General features: G+C 43.8%; 1 protein-coding gene across 2 annotated transcripts; it reads left to right on the plus strand.

Moving 5' to 3' along the window:
• Window positions 1-27,400, plus strand: LOC117460484 (dolichyl-diphosphooligosaccharide--protein glycosyltransferase subunit STT3B). Of its 2 annotated transcripts, none has more exons than XM_034101920.2 (16): window positions 1-84; window positions 11,972-12,080; window positions 12,461-12,748; window positions 13,029-13,094; window positions 13,863-13,962; window positions 14,817-14,915; window positions 15,455-15,601; window positions 17,183-17,231; window positions 18,007-18,161; window positions 19,043-19,254; window positions 22,807-22,994; window positions 23,578-23,749; window positions 24,744-24,917; window positions 25,096-25,209; window positions 25,391-25,597; window positions 25,942-27,400. In XM_034101920.2, the coding sequence occupies exons 3-16, from the start codon at window positions 12,476-12,478 to the stop codon at window positions 26,020-26,022; spliced, it is 2,037 nt and encodes a 678-aa protein (XP_033957811.1). In that variant the 5' UTR covers window positions 1-84; window positions 11,972-12,080; window positions 12,461-12,475; the 3' UTR covers window positions 26,023-27,400. The 2 variants fall into 2 exon arrangements, with proteins under 2 accessions (XP_033957811.1, XP_033957810.1); XM_034101919.2 differs by lacking the exon at window positions 1-84 and adding an exon at window positions 1,812-2,477.
• The last annotated feature ends 73 nt before the right edge of the window (window positions 27,401-27,473 follow it).

Genomic DNA, 27,473 nt, shown 5'->3' on the forward strand with positions numbered 1-27,473 from the left:
AGCTAGCAGATTCCATACTCTGATAACTCAGCCAGCACCGGCTTCACCCCGTTCTCCTGATGCTTTGCTGGAACTTACGTAGTGGTGAGTAGATACCCACCCAGAAACATTGTGTTGGCGAACGATGTAGACTTGGTTATATATCGTGTACAATTTGGGATTTTAAAAGTGGGGTCCATGGAAACCAGACCCAAGAGGTCATTTTTTTTAACACTTTATTCATTGGGTATTTCACACATAACACAAGAACAGGAGAAAATAGAGAGTAGTAGAGGGTTTCTGCACTCTTTCATACAATACAGCTATACATGTGTTACACCTTATTCCTTTTGTTTGAAGGGATGTCGCCTAACAGGGCTAATTTAGGTGTACAAGGAATCACAAAACCAGAAATCTCTTTAAGAATCCCCCATATTGACCTCCAGTAATGCTTTAATTTATTACATTCCCAGAACATGTGGATTACCTGTCTCTGCAGTACATCTAGGACAAAGATCTGAAATTGATTGATTTATGAAGTATTTCTGGTGTAAAGTGGTTCTGTGACTAATGTTAAACTGCAAAAGTTTATGTCGGCTGTTGTATGAGAAAGTTAGGGCCTCCTCACATAATGAGTCCCATTTTAAGTCTCCAAAAGTACAACTCAGGTCTTGTTCAAGATTACCCAAGAGGCCGTTTGATGAAGTGCAGTTTCTGGCAATTCCACATTCATTACTCAGCCCTGGAGGTTATGTGGCTTGTGCTTGACCTCCTGCAGGACATGCTAAAAACATGGGTCTTACAAGCTTCTCTCTGCTGCATGTCACAGAGAATTTTGAATTCAAAACATATTTAGCATTTTGGAAGTGCTATATTCTTATGAGTTCTGTAATTAATCAAATCATTATGATTATAAAAAAATTGCTTTATGTAGTGACAAGTTGCAATGTGTAGTTGCTGAAAGGTAACATCCATTGGTACCGATATCAGTAGCCTGCATATTAGACGTTCAGGGAACAGCATCTAAATGTCTACAATAAGATAAGGACAATTCATGTAGAGAAGGCCTAAGTCTTCTGTAGCCTAGATTAATCAGAAATATTGATAATAAAGTTGACTTTGACCGGCTGTCCCTGTGAATATATAAATAATGGATCTAAAAAGGGAGCGTTGCCATTTTTTTTTCAGGGGGGTCAAAATGGAATCAAACATGTTATTTACAGCGGCATGAAATAGTTGCAAGTGTCAACTGGCTTAAAGGAATACTTCACTTCCAGATTGATCTTTTGTATATCAATGACTCACTCTGTGTAATATCCCATGTGCTTAGAAATCCTTTCTTTCATGCGGTGAATTATTCTTAAATGAATTTAGCCTAGTTTTGCTTCTGTAAAACACATCCACTGTTTACTCAATAAAATGGTTTCATCTTTTTGGGATATTTCCTCACTGTGTCGAGGCATAACAAATCTAAAGAATTAATGATCATTTTGGGTGTAAAAGTACCCATTTCTTAGATATTGCTATCTACTGTATCTCCATTAGGAATGTTACTTCCGATGTAAATAAAGTAATGGCTTCAATCAGGGCCTAAAGTGACATAAAGCCCTGTAATGTTATATATTGCTTAATTTGCTTTCTCAATATGTTCAATATTTTTAGCAAAATTCATTTAAATAATTGGCTTGTGCGCCCCTGTGCTGTTCGCCTGCTATACGGCCATCCCGCTGTCTGTCACCCGACGTCTTCGCATAGCGTCTTCAGCGTCAGGCGGCTCTTTTGTCATTGGTCTTTTTTGTTGTCTGTCAAACAAGCACTACCTTGGGATTGGCTCTCCCACGGAGCTGTGTTCCTTTTGGCTGCACCTGTCTCTCTGTGAGAGGCTGAGAGCGCTTCCTGCTTCACGCGAAGCTCCCGCCTCTTCATTCAGCTCCAAGGAAGAAAGGAGGAACTGCCCCAACCGCATGTGACACTTCCAGTATGCCGCAAAACCTTGCTGCTATGTGACTCCTTGGTATTATTTAGCTGCTTCTGGACTTGGTAGGAAGTAATGTTAGAACGTTTTTAATTACACACGGTGTTTTGGGGGGTGCAGGGTGCTTTCGGAAAGGTGCCAGTGGGTTCGGAAGTGGAGCGTGGCAGCGAAAAGGGAAAAGGTTTTTTTCTTTCCTGTTTGATACCAGATAGCTTGACACGACAGGGCTGACATAGAATATGGCGGAGCATCACCTGGTTTCCGACAACAAACACAAATCCTCACTGAACTCCGGAGCGTCGTACTCGGGTAACGGGAGCAGCAACACGGCGGTGGCGGAGAGAGATTGCAGCGCCGCGGCGGCGGGAGGAGGAGGAGGTCTGTCCGGCGGCCTGTCGCAGCCGGCTGGGTGGCAGTCCCTGCTGTCTTTCACCATCCTGTTTCTGGCCGGTGTGGCCGGGTTCAGCGCCAGGCTTTTCGCTGTCATCCGCTTCGAAAGCATCATCCACGAGTTTGACCCCTGGTGAGTTAATCTTCCCACACCAAGCATATTCAAATTGATGTTTTAAGATGGACTGCTAAATATATTTTTGGGTTTGGCTAACAATCACTCAAAAACGCGTACAAATGTGAGCAAATGGTTATAAAAATAGATTAACTTACTAACTGTGTTAATTTATTAGAGTTAAGCCACCAGGAAACAGCTTTCAAAAACACGTATTGGCCTTCTTCTCTCTCTTTCCTGACCATAATGCTTATTTTACAAACCAAACATTTGGGCTTCACTTTACAGTACCAAGTGAAACCTGCTAAGACTATCTAATATATTGTAGTACTTGTTCATTGTAAGTGCGACGTTGTAACGGCCAGTGAGGAGTAGGTGGTGTCACACTCGAGTAAACGAGCGGTGACAGCTTCATAGTACGCGGTTTGAAGGCGGAAATAAAATGCTCTACCAAGAATTTCTCCTCGATCAACCAAAGATCACCTCTGCTCTGATCTGTTGCCTTGCCGCTACACTAGCACTGATTCAGTGTGCCACACAGGTGACTTAATCATATTGTACCTTTTTATGCTGCACATTATTCCTGCAGGTTGTAGTATGACTTTTGCTCAGAATATTGCTAAAGGTGATTCAAAACTTTATTTGTACTTACTTTGCAATGTGCTCCTTGTTCTGAATGCAATATTCACTATTCAGATTTATAAGGACTTTTAAATACTCGTCCCAGAACAATTCTGGTAAGGGTTGAAGTGCAAAATGGATTTCCTCACACTGCTGACAGCTGGGCCTTTGCCACAGTGACATGAGCAGACTTTGCTGCACGATAAGGTCTAAGGAGGCCTTTAAAACAATTACATTTGGAACTATTCCCCTCAAACGTATGCATGTCTAGGCTTATCCAAGAGAAAGTGAAGCACCTCAGTTGTAACAAACTAACCAGTGCTTTTTCTAACCAGAGCAGATTTAGTTCGTGCACTTTAGTTTGTGTTTGATTCCAAAATCTCGCGTGAGTTCTGACATTGTCCAATCTCTTTGTGTACTCCAAGGGACTGTTGCCTGGCCCGAGCCTGCATTGCATCACTGAAAGCATTTCATGATTATTCCGTGACCATCAGTGTGGATTAAACTGTCAGCTTCAATTCTGTCTGCTGAATAAAAGAGGAGTCTTGCAAGCTTTGGCTTGGGAGAATCCTTCAGTTTTTGTGTGTCACTGTCTGGACGCCTAACATGGCATGGAGTGAAATGTATTCACACATGGCTTCATTGTTCTATCATTCTCCCTTTGCTCTCAGACTGGCAACATTTAGTACATTAGACATTTGGATGGTGTGTTTCCCCTGCAGGACATCTGATTATACATTACACTTTATGTTGAAGTTCAGTAGTTTTTGCACATCATGACTATCAGTTTAAAAAATAGTGATGACAATGTTTTAGGCTGTATTGCTTCATATTTTGAAAAGGATCCCGAATGTGTTGATTCCACTGTAGTAGTAGTAGTAGTAGTAGTAGTAGTAGTAGTAGTAGTAGTAGTAACCCCACTGCAGTCAGCATGTCGTTGTGTCCCTGAGACACTTCACCCCAAATCGCTCCTGTGGGGATTGTCCACAGTATTGACTATGTGAGTCGCTTTGGATACAAGCGTCTAACAAGTGACTTGTAATGTAACAGTACCAGGCTGTGCTGCTGTTGTACATCTGTCAGGAAGGTCTACTTCTTCCCCTGCGTTTTCTTGAGAGAGAAAAGGTGCTTTTGAAGATTTCAAATAAAGTGAGGGGGCGCTTGATGCACATTAGGATATGTATTTCTACATTTAGCCTTGTTGACATCTATTATACCGACGGTTTAAACTTATTTTTGCTTAAACAATTCAATCCTTTCACTGTTGTGAGTCAGTTAGATTTCTTGTTTACGGTTTAATTCTCAGATGTAGGTGACAGTAAAACACAGATGTATGTTCCAGGTCAGCTGTGCAATGCGAGGTTATGTCTGGATTTTGGCTGATGAGTCACGAGAGTCCTGCTGCCCCCATTAGGAGCCTTCAGTGGTGCACTCTGCTCGGTCAAAGGTGTCACGACAGTTTGTGCCTCTTGCCAGTTGTGTTAACAGATAGTTGTGGTCCACTGAAACCTAATGCTAACGTGCCACTGACTCTGCTAAACACCAGCGCTTCCACTGGGCAGGGGCACATGTCCTGCTGGCAGCCTGCAGCAGGCAGGAGGTGACATGTCAGATAGGCTGCCTGGCTAACACACTTCCTGGCTGCAACCCTTGTGCAGTTTGGACTTTACTTAGTGCCTGTATTTGTTAGACTGATGCCATTTTTCCAATTGCTTAGCATTATGGTGTTTTTCTTTTTGTCTGACAAACATTGACACAAGATAAGAGAACCCCTGTATAACATCATCCAGGCATTTCCAACGGACATGCGATATTCTTTCCTTTTTATGAAGCTTTTAAAACATTTCTGTTGAACTACGGCTGGGCTTGTATTCCTGCAGAGAAATGGGGCAGCTGTGGCCCAGGAGGTAGATGGTTGTCCTCCAATGGGAAGGTTATGAATGTTTCCCTGAACAGGTGGCGGCTGCCTCTGAATGCATGTGTGTACATTTCTTCTGTAAATACAGAAGTGCTTTTAGGGGACTGGGAAAGCACTGTATAAATGCAGTGAATTGAATTACCATCAGTAATATGATGCCTACCACAGAGTTGAACCCATTATCGTTAGAGATGTCCCGATCCGATCACGTGATCGGGGATCGGAGCCGATCACGTGATTTTCAAAAAATCGGGGATCGGGAGAAAAAAATCGGGGATCGGGATCTTTTTTTTTTTATAATTTCTTTTTTTTTTATTTAATGTTACAAAACAAAATTGACCATGTTCACGTCTTAAACTCATCCTGAGGACTTAGTTTTGGTTTAAAATTACACAACATCATGTATGTGTTGCTTTCTTTGGGCTTGTTTTCATAGACCTGGGGCCTATACTACGAAGCTGGTTCAACCTAACCTGGATATGTTTGAGTTAGCCGGTTGGCCTAATCCAAAACATACGCGCTCTCGCTAAACTGTACTACGACGCTGGTTATCAAGTGGATCGCTCAAGCCAGCCGTGTCCTATCTAGTTAGGTGCGCGTTCACATGAAAGGGGTGGTATTGGAGCATTCGACCAATCACAAACATGGAGAAGCGTACTGACAGCGCAGCGTCATACTTCCTGAATGAAAAGTGAACTTTAATACTAGTCAAAAATGAAGAAGTTAAACTTTAAACATCCATGACTTAAACACTTTATCCAGGATAAAAGCCACATAGCTGCACCTGCAAGGTGAATACAGCTGGCAAAAGAAAAAGTGTTTGAATGCGTACATTAACAGGTTTATGATATCACTGCCCCGTCTAAAACACGATCTGACTTCAATTACATTTGTCTCGAGTGTTTCGTCAACTTATGTGTTGCTTAAAATAATACTTCTGCATACAGTATGTGACACTGAGTGTTGCACGGCCAGATACGGCTCAGCTGACTCAGATAAGGAGATATATGATACATTATGAAGTGATATGCCGCGGACTGTACTTAATGTACTCTGATCCGGTTACTTATGTTGTGGCCGATATTTAAGTAAGCTTTCTTAACGCTAATGTTATAATAGTCAGATTGCTCTGAAGATGGAGGTGATATTCTATTCATGTTCACGTTCACACAGTCGGTGATTTTTGCCGGCCGTCTTTCCTGCGACGGCAGTTTTTCTGTATTTCCTTTCTCCTGTAATATGACTTGATCGCTTTAAACTCCGCACACTGAGCTCTGATTGGTCAGCAGGCGGTGCTTTCACTGAGTTGAGCTCTTAGCCTGCAACCTAACCTGGTCCCGACCAGGTTAGCTGCTTAGCATATATTACCATGGAGATCTAGCCTGCTAAAAAGAGAACCAGCTTCGGATGACCGGAAAGCCGGAGTTTCCCTGAATTTAGCCGGCTAAGCGAAAATCCTGCTTCGCAGTATACCCCCCTGGTTGCTTATTTCTCTCAAATCTGGCAACAGAGTGGGCGCAGTGTCTAATAGTAGCAGTAAGCTAACGAGAGGCTACGTTCAGCTGGTGACTCGGGAGTCGGGACAGAGAAAATGTCAGGAGTTTGGAAGTATTATAAAATTGAAAGCGAAGGCAGTGTAACAGCCAGATGCAATGTTTGCAAGGCGGAGGTTCCGCGTGGTGGAAAGAACAGAGCTACGTTCAACACGACCAATCTAATACGCTACCTGAGAAACAAACACCAACAACAACACGGCGAGTACACAGCGGCCACTCAGGTAACGGCACTGAAACAACCGACACTTTCAGAGACTTTTAAAAGGAAAGAGAAACTGGCCCAGAACAGTGAAAAGGCCAAACAATAACAGCCAAGATAGCTGAATTCATCGCGTTGGATGACCAGCCGTTATCTGTTACCTTTTTTTTCTCTTAATGCATTGCATAAAGATCGGATCGGGAAAAATCGGTATCGGCAGATTGTCAAAATCAAATGATCGGAATCGGATCGGGAGCAAAAAAAGGTGATCGGGACATCCCTAATTATCGTCATGGCTGCTACGACTTACAGTAATTCTTGCCCTCAGCCTCATTGTTTATTGTATTATGATATAATGATATCAAACGTTTGTAGGTAAATCTGAACAAACAACAAACACTGCTGGGATACCTGTCTGCTCTGGGATGTGCTGCCCTGTCACCATCATGTTAAACCCCTGCTAGTGTCAGACTCAGCTTATAGTACATTTTGCAACAGCAATGGATTGAATTGCACTAAATGGAATGATGTCTTTGTATCAGTTTTCCACTTAATTTACAGATGGCCCTGAGCCCAATAGAGATTGTCCTGAAAAATGCGCGCGGACGAAATGACGCACGAACGGTTTGGGGGCCCTCCCCCTAGAAAATTTAGATTTTTGCAGGTCTTAGATGCTGTCTGGTGCATTCTCTAGACCAGAGGTGCCCAGTACGTCGACCGCGGGGGCAATGCTGGTAGATCGCGAGTCATTCATAAAAGATCGGGCAACCAGCAGGTGAGGCTTCATTGCCCGAGCTAAATATTAGATTGCCTCGGGCCATCGGGCAGACGTTAATGTCGAGCCCTGAACTGGAAGATTTGGCGTATCTACGTGCTACTGAAGTGGACATTTCGAACTCGGAGTAGGAGAAAAAACTAATTTTGAGAAAACTACCTTTTTAAAGATTATTGTGAGGCGCTAGCTAAACCCTCCTGTTCTTTGGATGACAGCTTGCGCCTTGACGCACTCCGTGAAGGTATTTCGTAGTCGGGGTCATTTGTTTTTTTTTTAACATTGCTTCGTGAAAGTGACAATTGTTGTGGTCTTCTTTGTGAACGTTTTTATCGATGTTCTTTTGCCATTTTGAGATTAAGGCCCAATCCCAAACCACACCCTACCCCTCCATTTGCGCGTTCGCACGGAGGGTCCGCCACATTAAGTGCTGTTCCAAACCAACGAGTGTTGAGCGGTGTGGAGGGGGAGTGGGCTATCAAGCCCTCAAACAGCGAGTCTGCATCGGTGCTGACTTGAGACCAGTCTCTACCTGACCGGAGTCACGCTGTGTGTGTCCGTCAGGAAACAAGTAGTTCCAGCAAACATCCACTGATAAACTGCGATGTTAACAACCTCATGATAACCTCATATGTTTTTAACTTAGGATCAAACCTGTGTTTAATTTAGAAAAAGATACATTTGTGCATTTTATTATAAAGTTGTGTATATTTACAGACTGTTGCAAAAACTAAGAAGCTTATAAACATCAGGTTTAAAACTAACACAATGAAAGATGTTTGGAGTTTTATTTGAGTTATTCGTTTACATTTTTTGTCAAAGAGATGCTGATTTGAAACCGTTGTTACATACAGTTGCGGCATTTCATGTTTCTGCCGGAGAGAGGGGAGGCCGTCCCAAAGCTTGCTGCTGTGTTTACTCCCTCCATCTGACAGGAGGGAGCCTCATGTGTCACTCCACGGAGTTCACTCCGTCACGGAGGGGGAGTGGGTAGGGTGTAGGGCGTGGTTTGGCATTGGGCCTTACATTTCTAGCGGAAAGCTAACCAGGAAGTGTTTTAGCACACCACGTGACGCATCTGAACGAATCACGTTGTCAGAAATTGGCACCAGCCAATGAGATTTAATTTCTTGGTTTAAGACCCTTTTGTATTTTCACAATTGGTTGCTGATACAAAGGAAATGACCATATTTGGATCCGATGAGATTGTGCAGGAGAGATGGAGCTTTCCAGCGATATCTCTGTTGACATGGTGCAAACAGCGGTCGCGGTACTTTATGTTACATTAGAAAGCTAACTGTTGGTGAATTTAGGAGAAATCTACAGACGCAAATAGACAAACTATAGTAAAATAAACACCTAAATGTGTATTTTGTACATTTTCCTTCCAAAAGCCTGAAGGAAAACATGTTATGGACTCAAAATAGAACAACATATCAAAATTGACCAGTGCATGAAAAACAATGTTTTTCCCTGGGGTGTCTCGCCTTCATGAGTGAGACACGGGGGAGTTGAGGATCTGTTTGGGTTTGTATGTCGATGTATGGGAAACACTGTTCTTTGTATTACTATTATTAATAATAACGTGTGCATAGACCTTCTTCAGGGGCGGACTGGCCATCTGTAGAATGTCTCCCCACGTTGACAATTCACTAACAACCCACCCTCCCCGCCATTGACAATTCACGTGGCGGGGGGTCGCCAGTCTCTGGTAGTGCTGCACGATTCTTGCTCAAAGGTGAATCACGATTTTCCTCCATAAGAATTGAGATCACGATTCTCACACGATTCTCATCGTTTCAATGAAAATATTTATTGCACTCTTACTCTTAGATGTCACGTGAGTACAATGAATTTAAACAGACAACATTTGTCTCTCTTGTAACAAAAATATTTTATGGTGACGTTGCAGGTGATTTAATAGGTTTGTGGTGTTACCTGACGTCGTTGCGACGATGCGAGAGCAATGCTTACAGTGGACGACTTTTTGTAAGTCATCATCAGGATCAAATCCAAAAAAGTTCCACCCACTGGATGAATGTGGTCCTTTTTTCGGCACAAGCACAACTTCCCTCTCACTCTCGCCAGAGTCGCCACCGGGATTTTCATCGGTGTTGTTGTCATTGTCCTCGACCTCCTCGTCACTCATTTCTGTGTCACTCATTTCTGTTTTTCCTGTACTACTAGTCGCTCTCGTCACTCTTTGCTAATCAGTGCTAATGCTAACGCTTCTGTAAACATACTGCCGGCTCCTGCCCTCACGTGCTGCAGTCAGAGAGTGTTGCCAGGTATACTTATTATAAGCCACATTGGGCTTATCTTTCTGTGAAGTTCCTTGGTAGTAAGTAATAATGGTTGTTGCGGTAGTGAGCTTGTAGATAGGTTATTTAGAAATAGCCGACTCGACATTGAATGGTTGTTGCGGTAGTGAGCTTGTAGATAGGTTATTTAGAAATAGCCGACTCAACATATATAGGTTTAAAGTGCTCATGTTCTTTTGCGCTTGTTTTCATAGACCTGGTTGCTTATTCCTTCCGCAAAAACTGGCAACACTCGTGGCTGCAGCGTTAACACTGCATGAGAGGAGGACAGACAGAACACTACCATTTGCATGCGATCATGGTACTTTAATGTTAAATATATAGAGTATATTTGCTTTACATCGTTTAAGTATGATTGACATTGCAAGTTGGTATTATTCAGAAGCAAAATAAAAAAATCAGCATGACGTCATAGGATCGCCGTAATTTAGAAATGAGATCGCATAGGTGTCTGAATCGAGATCACGATCTTTTTTCGATTAATCGTGCAGCACTAGTCTCTGGCACAGTTATTTTGGGGGTCGCGGGCTGAAAGGTTTGGGAACCCCTGCCCAAGACTACACTTTCATTGATTGACACCTTGATTCACATAGAAAATAATTCTCCAACCTCCCATTTACACTAAGAAAAGAAATAGGAAAAGTGTAATTACTAGCTTGCTTGAGTGAATGCACCACGAGTCCTACAGTGGTTAACCCCAGTGCCTGGAGAGCATGAAGATGAAACTGGGTTTTCTCCGGAAGTGTTTCCTTGTACGATGTGAGGGTCTAAGGACAGAGGGTGTCGTATTGTCATACTGATATTCTGTACACACTGTGAAGTCCACTGAGACAAATGTAACATTTGTGATATTGGGCTATATAAATAAACATTGATTGATTGAACCAACCAGTGAGGAACATTTATTTATTTGCTTCAAGTCAACTTCATTGTCTGCAATGCTACGGGAAAAAACGGAGTCTCATAGGTGCCCCTCACCAGCTACTGCTAACATGCACAAGCATTGGTCTTGCAGTTGGTGTCTATTCAATGTCTTTGCACAGTAATGGCTGGTTAGCCATTACTGTGAGATACATGAAAACTCTTCCCAATGTTTTTTGAGCTGGATCCTAAGGATGACACAAAATGTAGTTTTCTCCAAGACCCAGACGAGAAACCGTTTACGAGCCTATTATCCAGAGATGTAAGTGTGGGCTGTGAGTGTTTCTTCTGACCACTTACAATTAAGATGCTGCAGGCTTCCTAGGGCTCAGGAAAATAAAAGGAATTCTGTCAACACAGACAGGAATCGGAGCACCCAATGGATTGTGGGTTGTGTATGTGTGCAGGCACTTTTTCTCCAATAATGTACCTGAGCCTCAAGAGGGAGCATGAGCAGCCAGCACTTCTCTTCTCAATATAGCACTCACTCCTAAGCAAGCCATATGCTGCAATCCCTACATTATATTTCAGCTTTTCACCAGGAGACACTTACTATTGAGCTCTTTAATACTTAATAAAAGCTCAGGGGGCAACACACTAACTGCTGTGGACCAGCAGAGTCTCCGTCGGAAGGCCAGAGGCAGCACTTTATCTACCAGGCCTGTAGAATCGTAGACAAGTCTGTGGTGGGGTTGTTTCTCGTAAAGTCTTGTTGGCTGTTAGCTTAAGAAATGGAAGGCTGGAATGTATGGAAAGTTTTATACCTGCTACTCTTTCCTTTTTGAATGTCTCTAATGTGCCAATGAACAGGAATTGTGTCCTAATGTAGACCTGCCTTGACATTAACCAACTTCAATGAAAATTCCTAAATACATAAATGCATTTATTGATCTCCCGTCACCATGCCATAGGTCGACCTTAAAGATTGTGTTTCAGTTTCTAACTTTAGGGCTGAGGGCATGCTAACTTGAACTGGTGTGCTGCATTTTGTTAACTAAATCATCCAGTCACTTTCAGAGATCAAGGAACATTGCCTTATTGCCTTGTGTATCTCAACAATGTCAGACAACTTGTAAGTGCTGCACAACAAAACCATTCCAACATGAGCTCACTTCCTTCAATCTGACACTGCAGTCCTCTGAGCTGCTCTGTGGTTTCACCTCTCTGACAGCCCCCCCCATCTCTCTGTGTTCACATGTTTCAGGTTCAACTACAGGGCTACTCACCATCTCACTACCAATGGCTTCTATGAGTTCCTCAACTGGTTTGACGAAAGAGCCTGGTACCCTCTGGGTAGGATAGTAGGAGGCACGGTGAGGGTTCATTTGTTTTATTCAGAAATGTGTAAATGAAATCTGCTCTGTTCATTTATTATTTTGGACCAGGTCAAGTCTTTGGTTGAATTTGACTTTATTTTGTTTCTGGGAGAAATCCTGTAAATAAGTCGCAGTCTTATTTCGATACAGAGATTTGAACGTGATCAGGAGTGTAGCAAAAACATGGAAGTGAAAGCAGCACTGTTTTTAAATGCATGATTGAAATAAATATATTTTGTGTCTAAAATCTGTTTAATAATTGTTGCCATAATTGTGCAGCGCTATGTGGGAGATGGGCTGGCTCTTCAGACTTTAATAATAGCTTCTGACGGGATAATTACTGCACAGTCACCTTTGTGTCTCCGCTCCTTCCCCAGGTGTACCCAGGCCTGATGGTCACGGCGGGCCTCGTCCATTATATTCTCAACCTGCTGCACATCACCGTCCACATCCGGGATGTTTGTGTGTTCCTGGCTCCGGTGTTCAGCAGCCTGACCTCCATCTCCACCTTCCTGCTCACCAAGGAGATTTGGAACCAGGGGGCAGGGCTGCTGGCAGCCTGCTTCATCGCCATCGTCCCCGGCTACATTTCCCGCTCTGTGGCTGGCTCCTTTGACAATGAAGGCATCGCCATCTTTGCCCTGCAGTTCACCTACTACCTCTGGGTACGCCCATGCATACTTTATTAGTGTTGAGACTCTCCTGAATGCAGCTATTTATAACCGTTGCCATTGCTGCTTGAGGTGGCTGCTCTTTGTTAATAGCTGGGTAATACACTTGAATAGTCGAGCTGCATGGGCTGCCCTGTAGCTCATCTGGTAAAGCCTTTCATCCCTTCTGTCTCCCAATGTCTATACTGTCACTTCAGTAGAGGCACTGGTGGCCTGATGACACATCTCTGAACTACAATGACTTAAACACTTGTTGTGTGTTGCTGCTCATCAGGTGAAGTCGGTGAAGACGGGATCTGTTTTCTGGACTATTGGATGCTGCCTCTCCTATTTTTACATGGTGAGAACACATACCCAAACTCATTTATCATTACACTATAAGCGGTGACACCTTTTCTCTTGCAGCGTCTTATCCACCAATAATTATATTACACTTGTAGAGAACAAGCTAAAAGCACAAGCTTGAAAATATGTGCTTGTCTGTTTTTCTGTGCTCGTGTGCCTTTGGAGGGTTTTTGACCCCGCAGCATCACCTGAGTACTGAGTAGTCTTAACGCTGTAACAGAGGTGGCGTTAGACCTTTTCGGACAGGATCGTAACATTCCCGCCATAATCCATTATTACCCGTCGGGTCTGAACCCGCTACTAACGCGTCGTGCTGTTCCGAGTTTGTTCTAATCTGTCAAAATGACAGACTGCTTTCAGATTTTTCCGTCATTGTTAAACAAAATCCGTCATTGACGGAAATATCTGGTTACCGTGACCACTGCACTGTAGTCATAATATATTAGTCGTGAATATCGCAGCTCTCAGGTGGGCTGTGCAGCTTTGCCCCTCCCTCTTGGTTTTACATCTCATTATGAAAGAGTCATAGAATCACAGCCACCTTTCATTTGGCAGCCTACGGGGGCTCGTGGGCTCGTCACACCGATTCTGATATTATGATTCTGCTGCAGAAGCATGGCACATACTTAGCAGAGATCTAAATGGCAACTGTGTATGTTCATTGTGTGCATACATAAACCAAATAGTTACACCTCTTATTTCTATTTTGAGAACTGCTGCAAAAGCTCTAAATGAATGAGAAAATACTCTGCTTGTTTCACAGGTGTCTGCTTGGGGTGGATACGTGTTCATCATCAACTTGATTCCACTTCATGTATTTGTCCTGCTGCTCATGCAGCGCTACAGTAGGAGAGTCTACATAGGTGAGACACACACACACACACACACACACACACACACACACACACACACACACACACACACACACACACACACACACACACACACACACACACACACACACACACACACACACACACACACACACACACACACACACACACACACACCGGTTTCTTTTGACATTCAAAGTCATGAACGTACACACATTGCTTTGGAGGTAGCAGAGTAGCGGTTACTGATGATGAATAGCAGCTGATGATGTTTATAATGAGACAGACATCAAGCTTACACAAGTCCCACAGAGGAGAAGAGACATGTGATGAAATTACTTTGAGATATATAGAAAGTGGCAAAGCACGCAGGGAAAGCAAATCAAAGCCGTCTCACTTTCAAAGACTTTGCCTTTCTGATCTTGAATCGATTCCTGATCGAAGGCTCCAAGGTCCGTATTGATGCTGTAACACATTACCATTGTTTCACATCCAGATCAATAACCAACACATTCTATACCAGATCGTTATCCTGTGGTAATAATGACATATCAAGTACATAAACGGGCTGGGTTCTCTTTAGCTTTCTGATGAAGCACACATACTGTACTGGAATATCTTTAAAGGATCGTCTGAAAAGCTGAAGAGACACGCAAATAGACTTAAACAATTATAATAATCTCTGGTCTGGAGACTCATCTGTTGCTGTACCCTAGCAAGCAGCGACTGATCCAATCAAGCGCAGCACTACAGTGAATAATTGAATACCATTCTGTTATTGTGGACACATGTTATGGGTATACATCCAATGAATGTGATCACTTGTCAGTAAGTACATAGTAGCTTGTCTTAAACTGTTCTTAACCATTTGTTTCTCCCACCAGCCTACAGCACCTTCTACATCATCGGCCTGGTGTTGTCCATGCAGATCCCTTTTGTGGGCTTTCAGCCAATCAGGACCAGTGAACACATGGCCGCCGCAGGTCAGTAACCAGCAACCTGTGGTCCCATTCAAAAGTTCAAATGATTTGTTTATTGCAGTGCAAAAACATGGGTTCTCATTTTTCAAGTCTCTCTTAATACAGTACTCGTGTGCCCATATATTCAGTCCTCAGACAGTGTGATTGTTTGCTGTAATAAGTGACCGTCATCGTGGACACGCATGTTCATAGATGCAGGAGGTCTTGCCATACCATGAAGACTACATCCTCTTACCCCCTTACTAACTCAGACTGCCAAAGCTTTTAGCTGATTAGCTTCAGCTGAACTTCAGAACTGATTGATGACACAGAACAAGGACAGTGGTTTATGCCTCTTCATTTCATTACATCAAAACGGAATTAGGAAGTGGTCTCCTATCCATACTGTCCACAATTACAGCGACCAACAACACTTTTGATGTGTGCGTGTCATTATCGTTTTAAGATAAACTTGATTTTTTTAAAGCGTCGGGATATATATGTATTATTTTCCAATCTGGGTCATAAAGATATTTTCTACAAAACTAAGTGTGTCTCTGCAGGAGTGTTCGTGCTGCTGCAGGTCTACGCCTTCCTGCAGTACCTGAAGGACAGACTCACCAAGCAGGAGTTCCAGACTATGTTCTTCCTGGGAGTCTCTCTGGCTGCTGGAGTGGTTTTTCTCGGCGTCATTTACCTGACATACACAGGTTGGTTCATATGGTCTTCTTCTGAGTAGCTCTTGCATGCATTTTCTGCACAGGGAAAAACGTACCCAACCCATCTCCCTCCACACATGTATGTATCCATATACCGTACTTTTCGGACTATAAAGCGCACCTGCATATAAGCCGCAGCAGCTAAATTGTCCATCTGTCTTGCTCTCGTTCTGTCTCTCGGTTGCACTTTTACTTTGGCGCGCTACCCGCCTCTCTCTTTTCCGGCCTCCAGCTTTTCCTGCTGGAGCCATGGAGCCCGCCCTTAAAGGTGGCGGGCTCGGACCGGTCCTAGAGCCCATAGGGTTAAAGGTGGTTAATGTTACCTGTAAAATCCATAGATTTAGGAGGTTCCCTAGTGGCCGTTAGCTGTACAAAACAATGGGGGGGGAAAAGTCGCGGCTTATAGTCCGAAAAGTACGGTATGTGTTTGTGCATGTGTTTAAAAAAATTAACAACTGAAAGGCAATATTTAATTTCCCTTTGTGCAACCAATTCAAAGAATGCTTTCCGTCTTCTTTTACTCCTAGTAACTGAAAGCAACCTTTTTGTCCCCTGAGTCTCAGTCTGAGGGGGCTTTCACAACTGGAGCAGTTAATTTAGTGTGTTTTAGTCTGGTCTGGTTTGTGTTCACACGCAAACAAACCACGAGTATTAAACAAAAGGTCATACAGACTGACGGGTTCCTCTCACAGTTCTAGTAATTATCATCTCATCAGTGCATTATGAGGACATCTGATGTGTCGTTCCAGTAATCCAAAATGCGGTTCACAGATAGCAAATGAGCTTTGACTCGGACAAGATACGTCTCAGGATAGTTTGTTTTTTACTTCCACAAAAAGGTATCAAATACAAACACATATTCTCTCAGGTAAAAAAAAACGATGTTGCTCTCTGCTTCTTTCTCCTTCTCACCCTCCAATCACCAGCAGCTGCCGTCGGCTATAACGTCTCGTAATCACGAGCCGCTGCGGTCGTCTATGCCGTTAATTTCACACGGCTGGTTCCAATAAATGATATAATGGCACTAACGACAAAGGATTATAATATTCAAAAATATCAGACTATACATTTTAACATTATGGCTCCTACATGATGTGTATTTATGTTCTATGGTTTCACAAAAGCTCACTATGAAATAGGCCTAACAGAAGATTGGACATGTTATGAAAATAAGATGCAACAGGATGCTACTTGGTCATTAGCCTGGAAGTCAGTGTTGAGGTCTAATTAGTGAGGGATTGCGGTCACACACTCTTTAATACAGATGTTATGATTCAAATCAGCCATCCATGATCTGCAGTGTGTGTGTGTGTGTGTGTGTGTGTGTGTGCTAGGACCACCTGTGTGCTTTATAACTACTAGAGATGCAGGTCAGAGAGCTCATTACAGCTGATCAGGTCTGCAGCACTGCAGTACAGGCACATGAGAGAATGATTATATGATGGGGACATCAACCAATCAGCAGTCCACTGATGCCTGACAGAATACACAGATCACAGAGCGTGCGAACAAGGTTGGTGTGTGTTGTGTCTGTCTGTGTTTAAATTAACTGTGTGTGTGTGTCACCCTCAGGTTACATTGCTCCATGGAGTGGGCGCTTCTACTCCCTGTGGGATACTGGGTAAGGCCTCACAGTTGTTATACTTTTGCACTGGGGTACCTTCCAGTAGTACTGTACATAATTAGATTTTAATTATGTACAGTAGCACATATACATCTTTTTAAACTGTTCGAAACAAAGTGGCATGGTGGATGTCCATTTTGTAAAGATGTATACCCGCATGTTTACTTGCTGATGGAAGTCTTAATGTTTTGTTTAGTAATAAACACATGCTCAGAATAACTATTTTATTCTCGTGCGCAAGTGAAAGAAATGCAAATAATGAATTAATTATCCTTCCAATCTTTGAATCAACAATGTTTCAGCCAGATCCTAAAGTTATCATTTGCATACAAAGATCATCACACTCTGTGTAGCTGCAAACATGTTCTCATGGTCAAACATGCAGTCTCATCAAACCCCTTTCTCTCATCGTTCAGGAAACTGAGAGACTGCAGCATCAGTTTTTAAACCCTAAAACTCTCCCTCAGTGTATGTGACCATATCGTTGTGTGTTGATGCACACGCCTTCATATTTCTTTCTAAAAGGATGTCAGGTTTTGCTGCAGTGCATTAAAGTAACGAGGTCAGCAACAGACCCAAGATAACGGACATCAGCCAAACCTGAATAAAATCTAAGAGCTTCACTTTTAATAAGGTTGTCAAGTAAAAGGAATACAATGAAATATTCTGCCTTTTTATCTTAAAGGGAAATGATAAAGACCATTGTTTGTTGTTCCTTTGCCTAGGCATGCTTTCCCTGTGCTATCTGACTGCTCTTCCGTGTTCTCCACAGCTATGCCAAGATCCACATTCCCATCATCGCGTCAGTATCAGAGCATCAGCCCACCACCTGGGTGTCCTTCTTCTTTGACCTTCACATCCTCGTCTGCACCTTCCCAGCAGGCCTCTGGTTCTGCATTAAGAACATAAATGATGAACGTGTTTTTGGTGAGAGCATATCGTGGAAAAAGTAACTTGCAAACCATGTTTGATACAAAATACACAAAAACAAATCTCGAGGTCCATCTTAAAGTGATTTCAGTGAAATCCCTGCTCTCTTTCACCAGATGCACTTTGCATTTCCCAGTTATCAAGATGTCATCACCCAACAGTAGTACTGGACTTAAATGGAGGGAGAGGAAATAACCCGATCTCTCTTACGTCAAAGGACATTATTAACTCTCGTTAATGCCTGAGCTTCCCACAATCTCAGAAAGGTCAGCTGATGGTAGTTGAGATCAGAAAGAAGAAACACAATACAGACCAATGATGTATTTATTTCTGAAATGATTTGAAACCAATGGGCCATGGGTCCATGCCCTGATAGTGTGTGAACTCTTTTAACTTCTGCTAAAACACAACAAAAAGAAATGAGTAACAGTAATCAAGAGAAGAAGAATAACTTCCTATATGTCAGATTATTGAATTTGGTTGACTTCCTGTTTTATAAAATATGACTTAATACTCCAGAAAGTTTGATTGTTCCGTCTTCGTATTTGGGTTATTAAAATATCTGCTAGTCTGTTACTTCATTAGAATGAATAACACAGTGATAAAACCTGGCATTGGAAGTCCAGACGTCATTAAGTGAATATCAATGATCGATGTGACGTGTGCTAAGAAAGGATGTCCTGCCAGTGAGCAAGTGGAAAGTATGATCAGCCAGTGGAAAGGGCTTGGAGGCAGTGTACCTGCCATATGACTCAACGGCACTAAATGAAAGTAAATTGAATAATGAAGTTATGTTTGAAATGAAATCTAATTCACAGCTTGAATGGTCCAGGTCAGCTGGAACCTCATTATCTGTCTCTCTGCTCTCCGTCCACCAGTCGCCCTGTATGCCATCAGTGCCGTTTACTTTGCTGGCGTCATGGTGCGTTTGATGCTCACGCTGACTCCGGTGGTGTGTATGCTGTCGGCGGTGGCTTTCTCCAGCGTCTTTGAACACTACCTAGGAGACGACATGAAGAGGCAGAGCCCTCCAGTAGAGGACAGCAGCGACGAGGACGACAGGAAGAACGCTGGAAACCTCTACGACAAGGTGAGCGGCCATTGCAAAGTGTGTGGGATGTCATGTTGTTTGATTAAACTTGGTTGACTTTATTATGTGTTCCATTCCCCATACAAAAGAGCGATGTCCTTTCAAAAGTCAGAATGTTGCTGTCGCTCTTTTTTTAATAATTCAATAAATATTTAAGAACAAACTTAATATACAACGCAACTCATACCTAACTTGTTTGAAGCTCCACTTATCATTTTTTTCATATTAATCGGAAGACAATGGGGGTTTCTCAATGTCGAGTAAAGCTGCTCCAGAGCCACTATTTCAAGCATGCTACGTCATCAAGTGCCGCCGAAGGACTGTTCCAATGTCCAGCATACTTGGAATTCTACCGAGCCCGGCGTACTTCGTTTGGAGACATTTGGAGGCTGCACATGTGTAGGCTCCGGTCTTAAAATCCCCACAATGCTTTGCGCACAGACCAATTTCCCCAAATCTGTGGCGGAAAATGTAAGGCTCTCATATGACGCACTCTTGCTCGCCTGTTCCACTCTTCGTTTTCCGAATGCCAGGAAGGATTCTTGCCTCGCTTCTGAAGCAAGTGACTCGGAAGACATGTGCTACCAAGCAAGCGTACTCAATATTGAGAAACACCCATGGTGTACTGTGAAAGGTGACAGACTCACAGAAAATGATCACCCTCAGCTGCAGTTGAACTCGGCTTTATTAAGAGTTTCAGAATGTGTCAGCTCCTGGTTTGGGTTTGGCTGCCCACAGCTTCAGTGCAGTGCCTCCATCAGCAGGTAGCACTGAACAGAGCTTTGATATACCCACTGTGCACTGCCTGCCCAACAAACAGCCATCACGGTAGGTTAGCGGATTGAAATTAGCAGCTGAAGAGCAAGATATTTTTCTAAGGATGTGTAAATAGACAATTGTTGACATGTTTGCAACAACTTTATAGAAGCACTTTATAACATAGTGGAAGTTGTAAATATTACAGTGACATATTACTGCTGTCAAGTGTCTTCTTTTACAGCACCAGTTTATCGTGGTAATATTTAGCTTCCTTTGTTTATTTACCGTTATGTCTTCTATGATCAAATCATTCTTGTCAAACAAATGGGAAGTAACTGCTGTCGGTCCTATACCCATTAAAAAAATGTATGCACGTCAATATCTGGTACACACTCTTCTTACAAAAGAGGCAAAGCACTACATAGTTCACTAAGCATTTTATAGAGCCATGGTTTGGATTATGAAACGCAAAGCTAGCCTTTTGACATCCAACCAACAGGTAACAACATAACTAACTAAACAACTCAAATAAATGCAAATGTCACTCCTAAAAAATCTACATTTTCTATCATGTTCAGACCTGTCTGAGCAGGACTTGTCATGTTGGTATTATCTGTAATACGTTAAGTCATTGTGTTTTGGTATCTGCTTTTCCGTCCTCAGGGAAAGTTGCACTGCAGTCTGGGTTATTATTTCTGTCATTTTTCTCTGCACATGAATACTATAGGCGCTTTCACACCGCAGTACTTTTCCCTCAGAGGCTCTTGAGAACTTAGTTAATGAGAATTCTTTAGTTCTCATGAACTAAGCACAGATCGCGTTCACACCGGAATAAGTCACTTCACGGCGTATACTGCCGCCCGAAGTCCCCGGCCGGAAGTCCCCGGAGTTGGGGACTGGCTTCAGTAGAAGCTACTGGGACTCCCAGCAGCTTCTAGAGTAAATCGCCAGAACGCCGACAACTCCTCATCTCCACCGCTCCTATGTTTTATTTTGTGTTGCCATAAATTAGACTCTCTGCGTTTCTGCGCTGAGCTAATGCTAATGCTAATGCTAATGCGAGGATAATAAAATGGCGGCTTCACAAAACTATTTGGGAGTTTGACGGGGCGTGGTTTGAAATCCGCCCAGCCAATCAGAAATAGGAACCTTTTTCTCCCACGAAAGTCCCTGCTCTCTAGCAGGGGGTAAAAAGGTTCTCATGAACACATTTGAGTTCCGGCTCTTTTTGGTGTGAACGCAACATTTCGGAACTAAAGTGGGAAAAGTACTGCTGTGTGAACGCGCCTAATGGGAATAATGAACTGCAGGTGTCCTGAAAGGCGGTGTTTAAAGTAGACGCCATGAAACGGCCTGAGAATTCTCTTAATATGGACCACAGAGATGTTCACAAGTCTTTTTTTGCAAGTCCAAGTCAAGTCTCAAGTCTTTGGTCACAAGTCCAAGTCAAGTCTCAAGTCTTTGTGGGGTGAGACTTGATCAAGTCTTTGGTCACGAGTCCAAGTCAAGTCTCAAGTCTCTAAAAAAATAAAAGTCTCATGTCTCTTCTGGTTGTAATAAGCCTTCTATTGTCTGCTGCTATCCAGTCTGTTAAGAATACTGCACAGCTATATCTAAGACATGCAAAGCATTTACTGTGTTATTATACACTGGGTACAGTGACATATTTTAAGTCTACTATTAATAAACATATTCCTCTATCCTCTCACTCAAAGCCAGTGTCATGGTAACCTGATAAACCTGTAACATTAAGGTTACGTGGTCAACAATAAACCTGTAACCTGCCTATAAACCCACAGATGTATTTATGTATGTAACTATGTATTTGTCTACGTTTAACGTTAGCCAGTAGATGGTGGCAGCGGGTAATGATTAACGTTACCGACCTTTTTTGTGTTATGTCAAGAGTTGGATGTCAACGCCACTCAACTCAAACAAGTGTGACAAGCAAACATTCACTCATCTTTTCAAATGTTACAAAGCCAGTAGCAAGCTAAGTTAACATTACATAGCTGATGCTGAGCTAAACATGTTTGCTAACCGTCCATATGCGTTAATGTGACTGACCTCTCCGGGTGACTTTTCAAGTGCCTGATGAAATCCGACGTTGTTGCGCCAGCATCCTTGATTTTGATATTGCAGACTTTGCAGTGTGCGCTCCTTTTGTTGGTGCCGCCGGCGTTTTGTTCGAAGTTTTTGTAGTTGAACCTAATTACAAGCGGTACAGCCGCAGGTGTGCCGCCGGTCGCCATGGTGTTACTACGAGGTAGTAACAGAGGCGCGCACGTCTGCGTAATGAGCCCGGCTAAAGTAACTGGATGGCCTACCTGCCTGTCAGCCTTCCATCTGGGCACAAATTTATCTCGTGCCCTCATTGGTCATGTGCGCGTTCGTGTGTGTTGGAGGAGGCGGGCTCGATAAGGAAGTAGCAGCCTCTAGCAGATTATCTCCGGTTGTGTATTTTCAAATTCTAGCGATCTCGAGCCGGTTTCTCTCAAATGTACCTACCCCACCTTTAATACGCCAAAAATAGAAAACGCAATGATTGTTCACGAGTCCCAACACACGAGTCCAAGTCGAGTCTGAAGTCTTTTGGTTACGAGTCCAAGTCAAGTCTCAAGTCTTTGTGTGTGCGACTTAAGTGCGACTCGAGTCCGAGTCGCAGACTCGAGTCCCCATCTCTGATGGACCATAATCATTTTCTGGTATATTATCGGCTCATTTGAACAGAGCTCCTGTCTTGTTAGAGTTCCAGTAAGCTTACACATGGTGTCCTGTTGGTGTCCTCTGCAGGCCGGTAAGGTGCGTAAACATGTGTCGGAGCAGGAGAAGGCTGAGGAGGGCCTGGGCCCCAACATCAAGTCCATCGTCACCATGCTGATGCTGATGCTGCTCATGATGTTCGCGGTCCACTGCACCTGGGTCACCAGCAACGCCTACTCCAGCCCCAGTGTAGTGCTCGCATCATACAATAACGATGGGTGAGTCACACAACACAATGGGCTTTTCCCAACCATATACCCACACGTTAAGACATCATGGACCTGCCTCCATTCTAACATGATGGAGATGCCACTTGCTTGAAACTTTACTATACAACAAAACAATGATTTTCATTGCATTCTAGAATTCTGCCATCAAAGTTTTTTAAACTGCTTTTCAAATATAAGTATATCCCTACATTAGCATAAACTGTACAGTTGTATAAAGAAAGAAAATAACACATTTGAGCAAAATGTTATCAGATCCAGCTTCTATGAACTGATGTGGACACTTGGGAGTGTCCAACAGGAAAAGCTGATGATGCTCAGAGAGGCTGTTAGTCAGGGTCCAACACATCCTTCTGCTGAAGGCAGACATCTCAGAGATGGATGTCAGGGACATCTTGCCTACCACAGGCGCTGCATGGACAGGAAGCGGTGAAGGGCTTTAATGCTGTGGTTCTAAAGAGCTCATGGAACAATTGTATAAAAAGTTCCTTACAATAAAAGGAAAACTGATCTCTGATGTAAATAATCTACTCGAAATACTTCATATCTCTTGTTTTACAAAACCTTTGTGCAGGTCCCGTAACATCCTGGATGACTTCAGAGAGGCGTACTACTGGCTGAGGCAGAACACAGACGAGCACGCCCGAGTGATGTCATGGTGGGACTACGGCTACCAGATAGCGGGCATGGCCAACAGAACCACGCTGGTGGACAACAACACCTGGAACAACAGTCACATAGCACTGGTGAGAGCTGCCCGCCTGCACGACCTCTGATCACACGAAACTGTGCTAACGCTGAAACTGCGTGCAAAGTTAGGAACACATCAGCGTTGCTCGTTGCTGTCTCAGGTTTCACACGGAAGTGGCAAGTCCCCTTCAGTTCCTCCAGCTTTCACGGCTCGGATAACTCGTTTGCTTCTGATGTACAGAATCAGTGAGATCCATGCCGAGGAAGATGATTTCAGTATTTGGCCATCTTGCTGTTCAATTGTGTTGTGCTCTATAAACACTTTAATCAAAATCACATTAGTTATAAAACAGATGTATAAATCTAATCTATCGCACACACGGATACAAATGCATATCACACTGCACGCTCACAGACATTAGCTAACCTCTTTCCACGTTGAATTGTGCATGGATGTCTCTGTTGAACTGTTGCGTGCACATAGTGAGCCAGAGCAGCTTCCACTTCACATTGGGCGGCTGGCCGTTAGAATGAGTTGAGCCTCAACGGGGTGCCACAGAGGAAATTAGCTTAGCGGTGGCCGGCTAGCAAAGCTGCAAAAAGGTGTAAAAATATCTTGTTCTTTTTCAAAATTGATGCTATGAAAAAGACAATCGCTGTCTGCCACAGTGTTGGTGGTTCACAGGAAACCGACCAGGTGGACAGCGCATCTCAGTGCACTGCGAGCAGGCGGAGGGGACATCTCAGGACTGGACATCCGGGCCACTGGCACTCCCTTGATTTAGACATTCATTGTTTTAATCCAAAAGAAAAGATGCAGCAAATCATGTTCTGACTTTAAGGCGCTCGAATAGGTCAAGTTTCAGGACCCTTCAGTGACATCGTCTTCTCAGACCTGGTAAAGCTTGGGCTCCTCCAAAGCCACCGCTCAACTGAAAAGTACTAAGCTGATCTTGGTGAAATCCCTGCAGTGCCCTTTTTAAATGTTCCCATGAGTTCTGTTGAACGGAAGACGAGATGTAAAGCTGCTGTTCCTTCATGTTGCTACAGGTGGGGAAAGCCATGTCATCCAATGAGACGGCAGCCTATGAAATCATGAGGTCACTGGATGTTGACTATGTCCTGATCATCTTCGGGGGGGTGATTGGCTACTCGGGGGACGACATCAACAAGTTCCTGTGGATGGTGCGCATCGCAGAGGGGGAGCACCCCAGGGACATCAGGGTGAGCAAGGTCACACGTCCCGCTCAGAGAAGCACTCTCTGAAGGAGCAAACTGCTTGGGAGATCAAGGATCTCTTGTGGGCCAAAGAGTTTGGCTGCAGCATCAAAGGAAATCACGGACCAAAGTGTGTGAGTTGACTTTTCTCTTCCCACCTGTCTCTGCTTGCCTCTGAACGCAGGAGAGCGACTACTTCACCCCCCAGGGAGAGTTCAGGGTGGACAAAGCTGGCTCCCCAACGCTGCTCAACTGCCTCATGTACAAGATGTCTTACTACCGCTTTGGAGAGATGCAGGTTTGTCATCATGCATGATCTTTCTGCGCAGCATGCTTCCCTATTCCACTAGGAACGTCTGTACTGTTTTCCTGCACACGTTGTTTCGTTGCAAACACAAATGCTTGACACAATAGTTTTTAGGTGGAAAACAGATGAAATAGGATTCAGACACGCTCACTTGTCTTTATTTCTGCTCTAGCTGGACTTCCGGACGCCGCCGGGCTTTGATCGGACTCGCAATGCTGAGATCGGAAACAAGGACATCACGCTGAAGCACCTGGAAGAAGCCTTCACCTCGGAGCACTGGCTGGTCAGGATTTATAAAGTGAAGAAGCTGGAGAACAGAGACCGTGTGGAGCACCAGCTGAGAGGCACCGACACCAAGCAGAAGTACACCTCCAGAAAGGTACCTGCTGTTCTTCACCTGGTGGTTAACCGGGCGATCCACCGTAACCTGGCATGTTATCTTATTCCCGTGTTTAGGCACATTTAATAGCATTACATGGCCATTCATTGATCAACAGTGATTTATGCAGAACAGGCTTTTAGGTGATGCGTGAATAAGGGTGCGTGTGCTCACGTTTCATGTCAACACGCAAAGCAAATGGAAGGTGTTTTCCCTGCAGTGAAAGAAACTAAAACAACAAACACATATTAACAAAGCAACGGGGTCCACGTGTCTTACGTAAGACGTGATTACAAAGGTTGATTATGTGTCTTCTCTCGGCTTGATTTGTCTTCTCTCTGCAGACGTCCAAGAGGAAGAGGGGACACATCAAGAACAAGCTGTCCCTCAAGAAGGGCAAGAAAGTGAGCAAGAAGTCTTTATAGAGCCCCCCCCCCCCCCCCAGAGGCACATTGTGGACGGGAGAGGAGGAACATCGAAAACCAAACTTTCAAAAACAACAAGCAGCAACAGTAAATCCACCAACAAGATGAATGAGGAACCGTCACCCTAGGCTCCTGATGTTTCCATCAGCTGAGAGAATGTGTTGACCCCCAGCTGACCTTTGACCTGATAAGTGGGGTCAAAGTGCAGAAAACGGGAGATCCTACCCACACTGGTTTTAACCTGAGGAACCTTTAACTGGCTTTTCTTTTTGTACTTGAATGTGATGAGACGGAGAGCCGTCCTGCAGACACACACCTCTGCTCCACCACGCCCCCACCCAGAGCTGCGTCGGCCTGCAGACACACACCTCTGCTCCACCACGCCCCACCCAGAGCTGCGTCGGCCTGCAGACACACACCTCTGCTCCACCACGCCCCACCCAGAGCTGCGTCCGGCTCAACGCGAGGCCCAGGGACTCGAGCAGGAATGGAAGTGTGTGTTCTCTTGGAAATGGAGTATTGAAATGTTCATAGATATTCTATTCCATGCAAAGGAGAGAAACCCAAATGCACCGCCCTGCTTCTTGAGTTGTGCCTTTCAGAGATTGAGTTTGTGCTCGGATGCTTTTGGAAAGTTGAGGTGGTGGAACACACAGCAGTATGTTTTTATGCGTTTCATTCAAACCAGTTATTAATAAGAGTATGCATGTACACGTGTGTGCCAACATGAAAAGGCCATTACTACTCGTACGGCCTCGTCCTGCTGCGCTGCCTTCAGCGTCTCCATCTGAAAGATAACACCCTTTATATGGCTCCAGATCCACTCGCTCCCACACTTCCCACAATTCAGGCTTGCTGCTTTTAAACTACTATTTGTTGAGTCTTTGGAAGCTCCTCCTAGCAACAGAAGACGTCATAATATCCAACAGTCCAAAGCTCATGTTTCTCTCCCTTCAGCCCTTTGTTAGTAATGCCCAGAGCTCAGCAAGGAGCTACATAATACAACCTTACTTTAGACGATAGAAAGGACTTCTGAAGCTACGAATCCACTCAACCAGAAAGATCCTTTAAGCTGTGTGTGATTGTGATCTGTATCATTCACACACTGAGCTCAGCGTCAGACCTATGTAAGATGCTCTCTGGAGGCCAGCCATGTACCCAGGGTTACATTTGATTGGTTAATGATGATTATCAAAGACTCAGTCAAATGAACACATCAATGTGTAGGTAGGGCACGTTACATCCTTCAATACTACAGCAATGGCATGTCCACGAGAGAGAGAGAGTGTGTGTGTGTGTGTGTGTGTGTGTGTGTGTGTGTGTGTGTGTGTGTGTGTGTGTGTGTGTGTGTGTGTGTGTGTGTGTGTGTGTGTGTGTGTGTGTGTGTGTGTGTGTGTGTGTGTGTGTGTGTGTGTGTGTGTGTGTGTGTGTGTGTGTGTGTGTGTGTGTGT

The sequence above is a fragment of the Pseudochaenichthys georgianus genome, chromosome 16 (assembly GCF_902827115.2).
Source record: "Pseudochaenichthys georgianus chromosome 16, fPseGeo1.2, whole genome shotgun sequence".
Taxonomy (NCBI): Eukaryota; Metazoa; Chordata; class Actinopteri; order Perciformes; family Channichthyidae; genus Pseudochaenichthys; species Pseudochaenichthys georgianus.

Excerpts from the sequence above, each read along its gene's own strand:
- LOC117460484 (XM_034101919.2), top strand. The coding sequence starts at position 2,194 with ATGGCGGAGCATCACCTGGTTTCCGACAACAAACACAAATCCTCACTG. Across the intron at positions 2,478-11,971 it reads ATCCACGAGTTTGACCCCTG|GTTCAACTACAGGGCTACTC; the intron begins GTGAGTTAATCT and ends CACATGTTTCAG. Across the intron at positions 12,081-12,460 it reads GTAGGATAGTAGGAGGCACG|GTGTACCCAGGCCTGATGGT; the intron begins GTGAGGGTTCAT and ends CTCCTTCCCCAG.